At 45.7% G+C, this 14,953-nt stretch overlaps 1 protein-coding gene across 1 annotated transcript; it reads right to left on the bottom strand.

Annotated features, from left to right (window-relative positions):
* Positions 1 to 2,825: 2,825 nt before the first annotated feature.
* On the bottom strand, positions 2,826 to 14,259 carry MTNR1B (melatonin receptor 1B). Its single transcript, XM_011363290.1, has 2 exons — positions 14,035 to 14,259; positions 2,826 to 3,674 (listed from the first exon to the last, which is right to left on the bottom strand). Exons 1-2 carry the CDS (start codon positions 14,255 to 14,257, stop codon positions 2,830 to 2,832), a joined length of 1,068 nt encoding a protein of 355 aa, XP_011361592.1. The 5' UTR covers positions 14,258 to 14,259; the 3' UTR covers positions 2,826 to 2,829.
* Positions 14,260 to 14,953: the final 694 nt, after the last annotated feature.

Here is a 14,953-nt window from a genome sequence, read left to right as displayed (position 1 = left end):
TCCACTACATTTTTTAACATATTTTCCCCAGTTACTTAAAGTCTTTAGCTTCTAATTCCAATATTTGTGCCATCTCCGGGTCTTCTTCTATTGAGGATTCTTCTACTGTCCATATGTCACATTTTCTTTCCTCTTTGTATGTCTCATAATTTGGTTTTTATTGTATGCCTGCCACTTTGTGAAAAGAACAGTCAAAACTGAAGTAGAATACATTTATCCCCAGGAAAAGGCACACCTGTCCTCCCATCACACGTCTTGTGGGGTGGGGATGGGGGTCTGCCTTTATCTAATCTGCAGTCACCTGGATCTAGCCTTCATTGCAGCTTTAGTTAGAATCTGGTCAACACTATCATCAAACATTCTGAAGGGAGAAACAGGACTTTCTCTTGATTAAGCCTCCCACTCTGTGGTACTTCTTTATCGCAGCCACGGCAAACTAATACAGATGGAGAGGAAGGTTGCAAAGTGGTACCTTTGACCAAATTGTCCAGAGTCAACAAGACAGAGGATGAATAGAGTTCCCACGCTACTGTAGCAAAATCGTCTTTATTTAAAATCAGGGGCCAAAGTGTGAGGCCTTTCCATGCGAGTATGTACACAGCTGATGTCCTGGGTTTTCCCCACGCACCTCATTCTCTAGGCTCCTGGCTCATCAAAAACCTATGGAAACAAAAAAAGATTAGTTAGTGGATTGTCAGTGCTGAGTTCTGGAAAACCAGGAAGCTGAAGAGAGCTTTTATTCTTTTAATTTATATTTATTGAGCCACTCAGCTCAAAGATAGGAGAGCGTGCGGAGAGCATCCTGTTGCTTCCAAATCAGGAGTGAAGGGCATTTCATTGGAGTTGACGGAGAGGACAGAGAGCAAATATATACCTGACCCAGTCAGCTCAGTCTATGCCTAGAGCCAGGAAAATCAGCCACAGATCAAAGAAAAGCCTTAGATCTCTGGTGTGTCTCTCAGATTGAGGTCTGAACTGGGAGGCCTCCCTGGGCAGGACTCTGCACACACAGCAACTGGATCCCAATGTGCCAGCAACCAGGCCTGGAACACCTATATTTCTCACAGTTTGGTTGAGAACTTTCATGGTCAGAATCAGCTTCCCAGGCCATTCCCCAGATTTCCACAAATGAAACCTTGGTGGAGCCTGGAGCATTTGTGGGTTTAACAAGCTTCGAGGTGGCAAGGTGACTAAGCACAGCTCTTAGCCTAATCCCTCACATTACAAGGGAAGGGAGAGCATCCAGCATCATGCTGAAAGGCGGGCATCTGAGCTCTTCATTCCAAAGAGCAGCCAGCTGGCTAAGGTAACTTTTCTCTCTCTCTGGAGCCCCGAGGCACCTTATGTGCTTGGATTACTTCTCCCATTCCACTATGTTCCTGCCAAACATTCCAAGGTGTGTGTGTGGCGGGGGCGGGGGGGGGGCGGTAGGCAAAAGGGAGTCCTGCTGTCAGACAGACTTGGGCTCCTTACCTAGCCTGGAACTCGACAGCTCTGTGAACTTAGGTAATCATTTTACTTTTTTGAGTTTCAGTTTCTTACTATAAATATCAATATTAATATCTTCTCAAGGAGTTTTGCAAGGATTGAGATAATGAATGCTAAGCACCACTACGGTGCCTGATACAAAGCCAACATCCAATAAATGTTAGCTGATATCATCTATTAGCTGACTATGACCTCCAAGAGGGCAGACAGCATGCCTTTTGTTTCTCCTGCTAGACCCAGCACTCAATTAATGTTCGTGGCATTGAAGAAGGAAGATCAAGCTGTTGGTGCTAAATGAAGACTTGAGATGTTTACAGTCCTGTAAGAAAGGAAGAGGGCGGAGCTGCCCTTCACCCACTTCAACACACACCACCCCCTTACTTTTCCCTTCCTTTCCTGTTTTTGTGTGTGATTTTTTTCTTCAAGGTTGCCTTTCATTTTATGAGTTCAGATAATAATAAAAGCTAACGATTACTGAGTGCTAGCCATGTATCAGGTATTGTCCTCACCTCTTCATCCGACTTATCCCAATGAATCTTCACAACATCCCTGGGAGACACCTGCATGATCTCCATTTTAAGATGAATAACTGAGGAATATAGAGGTTGGGGGACTTCCCCAAGTCATACAACTTGAACTCGGTGGAACCAGGAAAGGAAGCCAGGTAGAGTGTGCTCCAGGTGCCTGGGGTATGTGTGTGTGCATGTGTGTGTGTGTGTGTACAGGGAAGGTCAGTGGGGAAAAGTGTAGGCTGCTTGCCCTCTGCACCCACCGCAGCCCCCTGTGGCCCCTGCAGAGCTACCTACCTCCAGCACTGCAGAACTGGCTCTTTCATTCTCACTAACAGGAAAATATCTCTTCCTGCCATCCCTCCAGGATAAGAGAAAAAGGAGCCCCTCTGGGACCTGGGGAGCCATTTCTTCTGGGTCGATGGCCACAATGAGGCTGATGCAATTCAGCGGGGCAAGGAGGTCAAATTGGAAAGATGAGAAGGCAGCCCATGGGAAGGAATTGGCCTCTTCTGTCTCAGGCCTTTCCTCATTCTGTCTCTTCTTTGGTCCTCGTATGCTTGAAGCCCCCAGCACACCACTGGGAGAGTGTCTACCAGGTCCATTGCTATGCTCACTGGGACATGGCCCCCAGTACCTGTAGGCATCCCCAATCAGCCTGAAACAAGGGTGCTGACAGGCTTCTCATCCACAGGATGAAGTTCCACAAGCCATGTGCTGTCATACAAACAGGTCAGTGTGGACTAGCAGGGCACCTGATCTCACCATTGGAGCAGATTCACTCCTATCATTTCATGAGTTTGTCACCCAGCTGGCGTGCCTCAGATCCAGGCTAGAGAGTGTCTGCCTGGATAGGGTGTTGGGTATTAACACCCACGTGGCTGCCCTTGGAAGTGTCCTGAAAGCAGAGCCGTGGGCTCCAGAGGGCCAAGACAATCTTCTTGTATTCCCTGCGGAAGTTCTTGTTCAGGAGCCCATAGATAATAGCATTTAGGCAGCTGTTGAGGTAAGCCAAGAAGTAGCTTGTGACAAAAAGCCCCTCTGGGACCTGGGGAGCCATTTCTTCTGGGTTGATGGCCACGACAAGGCCGATGCAATTCAGCGGGGCCCAGCAGATGGCAAAGATCACAAACACCATGAACATGGTTAGAAAGCTCCGGAAGTCACTGGGCCTCAGGCACAGCTTGCTCTCTGACCTGGCCTTCCTACGGGCCTGGAGCACTAGCATCCAGATGCGCAGGTAACAGAAGGACACAACAGCCATGGGGAGGAGGAAGTGGATGACCACCACTGCTGCTGTGTACTGGGTGCTGGCCGTCTGGATGAAGGTGCAGGAGTAGATGCGTGGGTCGTACTCCAGTGACCCCACGAAAAAGTTGGGCACCAAGGCCACCACGGTGAGGAGCCAGACGAGGCAGATGTAGAGCGGGGTGTTCCAGTGCCGATAGATCCGGTGGTAGGCCACGCTGTGGCAGATGTAGCAGTAGCGGTTAATGGCAATGGCGGTGATGTTGAAGACAGAGCCAATGACACTCAGGCCCATCACAAAGGCACTGGCCTTGCAGTGCACCTCCCCCAGGGCCCAGCCATCATGGAAGATGGCCACAAGGATTAGAGGGTAGGGGTACAAGGCCACCACCAGGTCAGCCAACGCCAGACTCACCAAGAACGAATTACCTGGAACAGGAAATAGGAGCAAGAGTCAGCACAAGACTCCACAATTCCTATTCTGTAAAATATTCTATTCTTTGTCCAGTTACTTAAAAGTAACTGAATTACTGTCAGTATTGGGAATGGAAACAAGTGTCTTTAGAGGTGCAGAGTTCAGGGCTAAAACTGCATCTCTGCTACTCACTAACTGTGTGACTGAAGCAAGTTACTCAGGCTCTCTGAGCCTCATTTTTCTCATTTGTAGAATGGAGTTAATGATGTCTACTTTAAACAGTAGCTGTGAGAATTAAATAATGATTCTAAGTGCTTGGGGACACAGTGGGTGCTCGCAAATGGTAACTATTTTCATGTTAGGCACCGATGCTCAGTGGTTTTGCATCATTTAAGCTCCGGCAAGGATTCTGGGGAGAAGAATCTGAAAATCAGGCATCTGGATCCCTTTCCATACACCTACCTTCCTGTATCTCTCTCCGTTTCCCTTTGCATATTCTCCCCACTGGTTAACAGGCTACTTTCCAAGTGTCTTTAATTCATTTTCCTAAATGCGAGTTGCGTTTTTCATGTGAGATGGAAGAAGAGTTTTGAGAGTGGGAACTATATGTTTTAGTATTCCCCTGTCCCTTGTCTGGGGCCTAAACACAGCCATGTTGCCATATTGGCAAACACTTGGCATGGTGGCTCAGAGTCTAGTCACATGGAGTGGAGAGGGACTGTGGGCGCTCCTCGTCTCATAGCCTCCAGAGGCCTCCCCACTTTGCCTGAACATTCCCCAGTTTCCTGAACTGCCTCCCTCCTTAGAACAGAACATTTTCCAGCACTAACAAGCCCAGCCAACCAGAAAGAGCCTCAGAAGACCATAACAACCATTGATCAATATGCTTCACATATGTTCTGGGCTAGAGTCCTAGGGAAGAGACAGGACTTAGTCCAAAAGAACAGTCTCTGTTCCTAAAGTGTTTGCATTCTAAAACCAACACTGACTCATGAATAAAGTACCAAGAACCTGAAAATCTGGACAACATGAAGTTCAAGGCACGAGCAGCACCATTCCCAATGTCATTTGTTTCATTCCCCAAGTATTGTACTTTTTGAGCACCTACTATATGCTCAAAAGATATTTTCCTACCAGCAGAGGCCCTCAGGGAGACAGTGAGTGCCAGATACAGTGTTTCAAGTCTTTTGGCCTTTTGACATCTGGTGAAGTGCAGGCTGTCAGCCTTAGAGTGGCTGAATGCAGAGGCCAGATGGAATGGATTTACAAGAGAGACTCTCTAAAGAGGCAAGGACACCGATGCTCCATTACCACCACGCTTCTGTTCTGCATGTCAGAGGCTGATGTGACCACCTCAGGGTTCCAAAGGGTCAGCCAGATGAAAGTGGTCCAAAAGGTACAGCAATCAGAGAGGCCAGGCTGTGGTCTTCAAAGGGGTTCTAAAGGGGTTCAAAAAAATGGAGGCTCAGAGCCACCCAACTGGGAGTTCCCCTGAGACAGACCTTCAAGCAAGGTAGACTCCAAACTTGCAATTATAGACCCACAATGTAGAGAGAGGCCTGCCTCCAGCCCACCACTGTCCTGACACACATTCTCACCCCATCTCAAGGACGATGCCATGGGAAATGCTCCATGTGCCCTTGGGAACCTGGAAGATCCACAGACAGCCTTCCCGATGTGCCTATTTTGGCCTTAGATGCTTGGGGCCAACCCCACTCAGAACCAACAGAAAAGAAATCTGTTACCTCCTTGGGAGTTCTCAGGACCTAATTACTTAGGTTAGGGTCTAAGGTAGACAGGATGCAACTGAAAAGAAAGAGATTGTTTGGACAATTAGAGTGATTGCGAGGTAGTGAGCTTTCCTGTTTCTCAAGACATCCAAATAGGTTGATGGCAAAAGAGACTCTGGCGTCAGGTGGAACTGCTAGATTCCTTCTAATCTACTATTTTAGGGAATCTATTTACTTAATGGGATAAAGCCCTCTTGTATTCTTTCTGGTTGGTACCGCAAGGCAAGAAATGCACATCTGAGGACTTGCTTGGGATGTGAAGGGGTCTCCTCCTTCTCCATTTAATTCCCAGTCTTGTTTGCTGTCTCCACTGGTGGATTTCTGTCTCTGACTCCTCTAGTCAGACCTCACTTGGTCCCAAGAGAATGAGAGATTTGCTCTCTCAAAGTTCTTGTTTTTAGCTGAATAACAAGCCCTTGTCTCTGCCCAGAATTTTAAGTGTCCTTTTGACAGTTGGAGGTGGTGCTGGGAGTTTGAATGACCTGGGGTAATCTCAGTTTGGCCACTTTCGGGTGGAATGAACTTGGGCAAGTCATTGAACTTCTTTTTCCCTCGAGTTACTGACCACTCCATCGGTTTCCTCTTCGTCTTTTGTAGGCCTTCTTTCCCCTCCTCATGCACATTCCACACTGCTGTTTCTGTGAAGAATATCGCTTCTTTCCAACACAGGAATTTGGTCTCTTCTAGGCCTGCTAAGCAGCAGACAAGCTTTTGGCACTTGCAGGTACGTGGGGAGAAAGACAAGAGTTGCTCGCTGTCTCTGCCAGCTGCTTCCCCAGGACAGTAAGTGAGTCAAGCTCTGCTGCGTTAATGTGGCTCATCCACTAATAGTGCCCCAGAGGCCGGCAAACAGCTTGTAAATAGTGGGAAGAACACATTTGACTCCACAAACTCCACGTGGAAAGTAATTCAATTACACTCCTCTATTATTCTGGCTGTTCTCAAAGGGCTGAAATTAACCAGTTCCTGCTGTAAAGTCATCTGCCAGAAGTCGTACTGTCTCTTAGCTTTCTTGACACAATTCCAAATTAGGCGAATAAAATTCTTGTTTTGTCTCCCATTTGTAAGAAGCCAGGTCCTATCTGGATGATAGTCAATGAAAGACCTAATTCTCTATCCATTTCTTTCTCAGCTAGGTGAGAAATCGAACAAGACACACACAGCTCTGCTCAACACACCCTAAATAGGCTTCTAATGAATATTCATATCACAAGTCCTGGTGTGACTTATTTCCATCTACCAAGACAGGGCTTGTTAGTAAAGATAGACTTCAATAACAGGGTTTTGTTCACTAATATGGAATTCTATTCCATATTCATAGGCAAAGCACATCTCTTCACACACCAACCATCACAACCCCCTCCTTCCTCACTTTTTTTCTTCTTCTTTCTGAAAAAGCTATTTCTTAATGAGAAACTAGTAATCTGAGAAAGAGCCAACAAGTGTTGAGCTACCTAGTCTTCATCAGATAGGAGAATTCTGGAAGATAAAGCTTCAATCCCTTGCCCCTCTTTCTTCCCTGTGCAGACCCTGCATGCCCAGAAGAGTTTGCCCCAGTCACTGAGCTAAAATAGATGATGTAGAAATAGATGGACATTTACTCAAGAAATATTGCCAAGTATCCGCTAGATACGAGCTCTGCCAGGAACATGGGAAGCATAGTGAGCAAGATAGACACACTCCCTCCCCTTACGAAGCTCATGGTCTCATAGAGGAGACAATTAAATGAAAACAAGTTGTGATGAGGGTTATGATAGAGAAACCAACAGATGATCCATCATTTCTAACAAATAAACTTCCTGTGCCTTTAGTCCTTCTTCCAGCCTCTTCCTATTCAAATGTATAATACATTTATTGAGCACCTACCACACTTTGGTAGGGCACAGTGACAGGTGAAACACACGGACCCTGCCGCTAAGATACCAACAGTGATATTGGAGGAACAGACACAGAAACAGGAATCCTCCAGTGAGGCGAGAGCTGGGAGGAAGGGCAGCAAGAGATGGTGGGAAGGGTATGGAAGAATTAAGCTGGCCTGTGGCTGGGGGCAGTGGTGGGGGATGGGGCTGCTCTGGCAGGACAATGCACCAAGGGGATGACAAAATCACCGAGTCCCTTGCAACAGGCTGCTTCCATCCCAGAATGGCTGTCTCCCCAAATGGGATCTTGTATGGGAAAGGGCATAAGAAATAATAATAATCTCCAAATTAATTTGAGATATTTGTATTAGTTACTTGCTGGAGATAGGCACTGAAATTATTGAGAACAGATCATTTATTAAAAACTTGATTTTCTTACACATACTAAAACAATGATTTTTATATTAACATAAGCTCCTAATTTGACTCTCAGATTCTTTGAGGACAGAAATTGTTTTCCCAAAGAAAACCCTAGAGTGTGTGGATGAATCATACAAGGGCTGAGCTGAAATATAACTTCACTTTAATTAAAGAAGGATAGCTAAACAGGCTAATAGTGTAAACAAATATATGATGGGGAATATTGTAACCAGTTAAAGAAGAAAATATATTTAAAAGCATAAGTATCTGTTTAAAAAGTAATCATGCCTATTTTAAAACATTCTGCCATAATCATCAAATGAGATCACTTGGAGACTCTTAAGGTAGCCTTTTATTATCTTATTTATATTTACTAATAACAGCAAAACAACAATGGGTATAATATCCTAAAGTTCATAATGTACATTTACATAAATTGTTTCTCATTTGTTTCTCACAAGAATCCTTTAAGGTTGATAGTGTGATTTCCATTTTATAGATCAATAATCCAACACTCAGATTATGTGAATTGTCTATGGCTGTACAGATAAAGAGTGAGAAAGAACAGGAAGATACATAGGAAGAAATCAAGAAAAAGAAATATCAAGTGGATTAAGAGTAATGGTGTATTGTTTCTTGGTCATCCACAAAAGTGAGAGAGAAAACAGAAAAGTGCCTGCTTACCCTGGCATTTGGGAGGTGAGCAGTGAGCAAGGCAAATTCTATTGAATGTTGGAAAATAAACTTTAGTACCGCAGGTTGCTCTCTCAGTCAATTTTGCCTTCAAGGGAAGGAGAGAAATGAAGTGGTGCTTAGAAAGGGAAGTCCTTTGATGGGGGACTGTGCATAATTTTTTTCCTTTCCTTTTCTCTCTTTTAAACGAGAGAGATTTATACCTGGCACATAATAAGCACTTAGTAATGTTAGCTGTTATTTATGATTGTTGTTTTTATATTATTAGTAGTTGCATAGAAAGAATAAGAAAGAGATTTATAGCATTGGACTGGGTTGCCTATGGATAAGCTGTGCATAGTGATGGGGTGAAGACAATGAAGAAGGAAGGATGTTTCTCTAGAGTGTAAACTCCCCAAGAACTGGGATATTTCTTCCCAACTCCCTTTTACCCATTCAGCAACAAATATTTAAGGCTGTAAGACCTAATAGCAGCACCAATGTCTTCTGAGTTTTGCAGTATATCATGCTAAACAGACTCCAACTTTCGGGGGGAAAAAGGCAGTCAGGCATGAAAGTCTTCAAATCCCTGGGCTACTAAGAGCTACGTGGAGAAATTAGAGAGGATTATGAGCTTTCACAATGATTTGGCTAAAGATGCAATTATGGGCTTTAAAATGTGTTCACTTTTGTTCGGTGAGGAAGATAATAAGGTATGCAGAACCGAAATGTGAGTTGGAAAGCTCAGGCAACATCAGGGAGCGAATCCAAAATAGCCCAGTTTGGTCTTTGGCTGATAAGCACTCCAAATCCACTAAGCTCAGCAGGTCAAAAGACATCTGTCACCTAGTGGCATCCCCAAGAGTGGTCAGCAATAGAATAAAGTCTGAATGAGGTGGGCTCAGCCTTACTTAGTAATGTCTGGAGGGCAGGGACTGTGGGTCTGTTAAATATTTCCTCCATGCCTCTCAAGAGCCTTTGTCTAAGCCCAGCCTATTTACTCATTCATCATTTACCTCTTCAATCAGCAAGTGGGAAGAGAAGGGCAAGGAAAAGGGGTCACATAGAGGGTTCTGCTCTAAGCTAACAGGGGATGGAAAACACCTGCCAGGCAGAAAATTCCCATCAGAAAACCTGCAATGCAGTCATTTGTTTCAAAGAAGAGATGGCGTGGACTCTGAGCATTGCTGGGTGCCTGCTGGACAGGGCAGACAAAGACCTATGTGTTCAGCAACCAAATCCTCCGCATTTTCCTGGGCAATCCTATTGTCAAATATTTTATATCTTTCCTCTTTACAAATCACCAAATGTCCTAGAAATGGCCATGCGTCCACTCCCCAACAGCCTCTTCGACATAGCTGCAGCATGAGAATCCACTGTCAGATCATGGCTCCTGACTGTTGCCTAGGAAATCATGGTCACAATGCCCATGGGACTGGAACGACTCACGTTGTTGTGCTCCCGCTCTGCTAATGGAGGTTATCTCCACGTTATAGTAAGAACAAGTTTACTTCAGCTCTCTTCTGTGTGGCTGTCTGGATGGTGCAGGTAATGGCAGGAGGCTCACATTTTAGAGGCAGCTTAAAGGGGCCAACTCCCTAAGGAGTCACTGGGGCACAATTTTAGGAAGCCATATGCATATCTGGAGCCTGCTGGCCACACAGCAGCAGTCAGGGAGTAGGCACAGCTTTGTGCAGAAGGTGCCAGTCAGCTTTTGAGGACAAGAGTGAGGAGTATTTGGGGCTTTTAGTGCTGAAAGCAGTTCAGTTCCATGAGAACCACAGTGATTCCCTGAGCAATGTTGAGTACTGTAACTGAGATCTACCCTACCTCATGAAGCAAAATTAATTCCTTTGGTCCCACTGCTTTCCTGGTACCTTGTCTATTTTCGATTTTTTTCAAAAGACCTATATTCAGTTCTTTCTTATTACATACCCGGTTTCTGTGAACAGAAATGGAATAACAATCTCTTCTGCCAATGAGTTCACAGTCAGCAGGGAGAGAGAAAAACAAACAATACAGTGAAGCGAGGGCTGTAATGAGAGGACACACGGAAGCCTGAGGAAGAACACAGTAAGTGTATAGCGTTATTCATAAACTCCCTTTGGGGAGCTGAGGAGCATATTCACTAGCAGAAATGAGGCGGGGAACTTCCCAAGGTGAAAGTAGTGCATCAGACAGCATGGACTGAGTGGGAGTGGCAGCAGCTCACTGCTCTGGAGCTGAAAATTGGTCTGTAGATGGAGGGTGGTTCCTAATAGCAGGCGTTGACTGTGGCAGTGGTAACAGCCACTGGAGGAGGGATCAGGGAAAGTTGTCTGGGGACTATGGACATAGTTTGCTCAAGAGATAGTTTGCTCATGAGGGTGTAAAATGCAGTAAAAGTAGAGAGGGCAGGAAAGGGGAAAATTGAGAAATACTCTAAGGCAAACATCATGAGGACGTAGGGAATTAAGGAACCAAGAATGACTCCCAGGGTTCAAGTGTTTAGGAGTTGAAGAGAAAGGAGATTCAAAAACTAGCATCAGGTAAGCTGAGCAAATGAAAGGCCCCAAGGAGGGAGAGGCCCTCAGTGTCAGACACGGGACAGAGGTGTATTTCCAAGGAGGCCAGATCCCAGATGACTGAAGAGGCACTGGGCAGCAGTGAGGTGGTCACTGGATGTAAACTGTTATTTTAAGGTGTCTGGCTGAGAAGAGAAGGAAATTAGAAGACATAGAAATTAAGGAAAGATTCTCTTTTAAACACTAGAGACCCCTGTGTGTATGTGTATATGTATGTGCATGCATTTGCATGCATGCATGTGTGTGCTAAAGGAAAGAGGCAGAAGCTGAAAATACAGAAGAGAGAAGGAACTCGATGGAGGAAGATTCAGAAGATCAGGGAGAAGAAGAGATTTTTAAAATAGAGGGATTAATATTGATAAGGTCCTGTCTGGGGTAAGAGTGGCAGTGGTAGGCACAAGGGACAGTCCTCAGACACTGTCAGGAGATCACAAAGTGTGACAGGAAACAAACACACACTGAGAAGTGTGAAATGCCTACTCAGTGCCATGTGTTGTGCGAGGCTCTGGGAATATAGCAAAGAATGAAGAAACACCTGGCCTTACCTTCTAAGTTGAGTCAATGCCCTGAATCCATCTTCCACCTTCCTTCCTTCCCTCTCCCTTCTCTAGTGCCATCTCTGAAAAAATCAACCCAGCGCAAGCAGCAGCAGAAGTCACAGACAGGATGATCCCCCCTGAAAGGACAATTATTCTGACCACTTATCCCACCATCAGGAACATCCTTGTTATGAATGACAGGGTCTGCCCTTGGGGGAAAAAAAAAAAAGTGAGTGTCTATCCATAATATGGGAACAACATTATTAAGAAAAGTAAGCTTTCTAATTCAATCATTTCAGTAGTGATGGCTAGTATTATCTGGGATATTTTAAAGATATTACTGTGCCCTTTGAGTAAAAGCCTATATATTAGGAAAGAGCAGTTTACGTTTAGAAAGCTGTATTTAATATTGTCGATCATATCAACTTGTAATAGTCAAGTAAAGGATTCTGATGCCTGTTCAGACAGGTGCTATGACCTTAATATGGACTGTGTGCCTTGTTATTGGAAATCCATGTGTTCTCATTGTCATTCCTATCTTCTTAACACCAATGAATTAAGGAACCAGACTTAATTAAAGAAAAATCTGAGATAAGTGTTTCTTAAAGAAAATCCAAACTCTTTTGTAAGAGAAGACCTAACTAATAGAGCAATGGGTGCTAACTATTCAGTTAGGTTTTAAAGCACCTTTTGAAATCTCACTCTGCCAATGTTATTTAGTTTAAATCGATACTATGACTTTTCATGGTTATCATCAATAAAGCCAACGGTCAAATAAAAGCCAGTTAAACTGCATGACTGGAGGAGCCACCAATGTATCAGGAATCAATGTCATTTAGATATAGTGTTAAATTTTTTTCTCTAATGCTAGGCTGCAACAGGAGGTAGGGAGGATAGAACAGAGGATGTACCAGCAATTTAACATGCTCCTTACCCGCTTCAGACACCCTCTCAAATCAAAAAGGTTTCTGCGAGGCCATTTAGAAATGTCAAAGAGGCCAGTCCTCAGCAGAATGGGGAAGGGGAGAAGATGCTTGTCTTCCTCGGGCCAAAAGAAGCAGCACCCATTGCCCTCAGCCCCCCCTCCCACGTAGGCAGCCCAATTTACTGAGCAAAGAGCCACAGCCCATCAGGCCTTTTCTAAACACCTGATTAGTCAGGGAGAGAAGTAGCCAGTATCAGAACCTGGAGGGCCCAGCCCTGCCTCTTCCTGCCTCCCTGTGCAGGAAATGAATGTCTGTGGCTGCTGCAAAAAGATGATATGATCGACAATTAAATACAGCTTTCTAATCATAACCTGCTCTTTCCTAATATATAAGCTTTTACTCAAAGGACACAATAACATCTTAAAAATATTCCAGATACTACTAGCCATTAGTACTGAAATGACTGAGTTAAAAAGCTTACTTCTTCTTAATAATGTCGTTTCCCACATTATGGGTAGAAGCTCCCTTTTTTTTCGTTTTTGTTTTTGTTTTTGTTTTTGTTTATTCTTTAGCTAAAAATCTTAAAGTAACGGGCTCACACAAAATATATACATATAAAATAAATAAATAACCATTAACTAAAACAGCCACTCTGAGTGGTCTAGCTCTTTAGAAGAGCTCATTTAAGCTACAGAATCGGCTCTCTGCTGTTATCTTTTCATTTTAGTTCACTCTTAATATCCGAGTTGCTCCAAAGGCCCAAACTGGGAGATTATAAATTGACAAATAGATCATCGAGCTTCTTCCCAAGCAGAAGTCGTCAGGACACTCCAATGACCACCTCGGGGCTGGAGTTCAGATACTCTTTCCCTCTGGTTTTGTTTTCCTTGCAGACCTGAGTATGGGAAAATTGAAATGAGAGTGGATTGAAAGGAGAAAAATATTTCCAGGATCGCAGCACTATTTAGCCAAATCACTGTTTTAATCCTCGGTTAATATCATGAATATCCCGTCTTCATAAAAAACCACGTTATCTTAAAACAATCTATTTCAGTTCAAGCAGAGCCTGAAGATTTCTAAACTGCACTCTCTCAGTTGGAATTTGGTCTTCAGATGACCTGGGGATAAGTTTCTGATACCAAGCCCACTACAGTGCTTTCACTGATTCACTTTTTGTCTCAGCGAATATTTTCTAAGAACCTACTGTGTGCAGATTCTGAGGTGTCTGTGGCCAGCGAAGGGCCGCACTTGGACTGGCACAACTTGGAGCGCCATGGATAGTGACGCGCGTCCAGCAGCGTAGTTTCCCACAGAGCCCGCTCCTTGCCAAAAAGCGCGCAATAAAAACTTTGCCCAGTTCATGCTGGCACTGATGCACCAAGTGTGCCCTGGGCAACTGCAAGGGGCAGGCTCTAGAGCTGCACATCGGGGGAGGGTAGCAACTCACCTTAAATTTTGAGTTCAATACCGAACTTGGGGACAAGGTTAGAGAGAAAAGAACGGGGCGCCGGGGAACGAGGAGGGATAAGAGCGGATCGCGGGGTCAGGGTCAAGACCAGACGCCAGGGGGACCGCGCGAGCTCAGCAGCCGGCATGGCGCTCACCTGCGTTCCGGAGCTTGCGGTTCTTGAGCACCGAGAAGATGACCAGCAGGTTGCCCAGGACGTCCGCCGCGGTGGTGACGATGAGCACCGCGGACAGCGCGGGCGCCACCCAGGGAGGCCGGGGGATCCCGGAGGGCCGCGCGCCGTCCGCTCCCAGCCAGCCTGGGCGCTCGTCCCGCCCGCCGGTCTCGCAGCAGTTGGCGAAAGAGACATTTTCGGGCATCGTGGAGCCCTGTGCGCCGTTCTGCAGCCACCGCACGGTCCCCTCTTCCCGCAAGACAATCAGTGCTGAGCGGGGCGCTCCTACTGCCTCCTTCCCAGCCCAGGGTGAATGGACTAGGGAGGAGGTCAGTGGGGAAGGAGCTAGAGGAGATAATTAATTAAGCCTGGGCAGAGGGCGGCGAAAAATATGGGAACGCGAAGAGGAGCCGGGGTGCAGGCGTCACCAGAAGGAGTTGGTTCCTCGGCAGCTCGCTGAGGAGCAGCTAAGACAGCGCTGCTAGCGCTGCCACTGGAGTCCAGCACGTGTCTAGTCCAGCTCAGGCTTCGGTTCCTGAGCCCACAGCCACGCCCGAGACTTCAGATTTCCCCCAAGGGAAGCTGTGCCAAGGAAGGGACACCCAGGTTTGCTGGAGAAGGTGCTGGTGGTCGGGACCTGCCCTTGTCAGAAAGGCCAAGTTTGAGGCCCCATGGGGCCGTGCAGCTCCAAAGAGAACGTAATCCCCAAGGTATGGGGACAAACTCCAGAGCAAAGAAGGGTAGAAGGTCGTATTCTAGACAGCTGCAAGAGAAAGGTGAACCTGTCCAAAGCCCAAAGAAGGGGAGAGAGGCTTTCTCCCGTACAGTAGAAAGGAAGCAGAAGCCAGGTGCAAATGCAAAAGAGTTTCCAGATTACTGTGAGGAGATGAGGGAGTTCCTC

The sequence above is a fragment of the Pteropus vampyrus genome, unplaced genomic scaffold, assembly GCF_000151845.1.
Source record: "Pteropus vampyrus isolate Shadow unplaced genomic scaffold, Pvam_2.0 Scaffold84, whole genome shotgun sequence".
Classification (NCBI taxonomy): Eukaryota; Metazoa; Chordata; class Mammalia; order Chiroptera; family Pteropodidae; genus Pteropus; species Pteropus vampyrus.
Note: the sequence above shows the minus strand (reverse complement) of the source record. Positions and strands in the feature narration are given on the sequence as shown.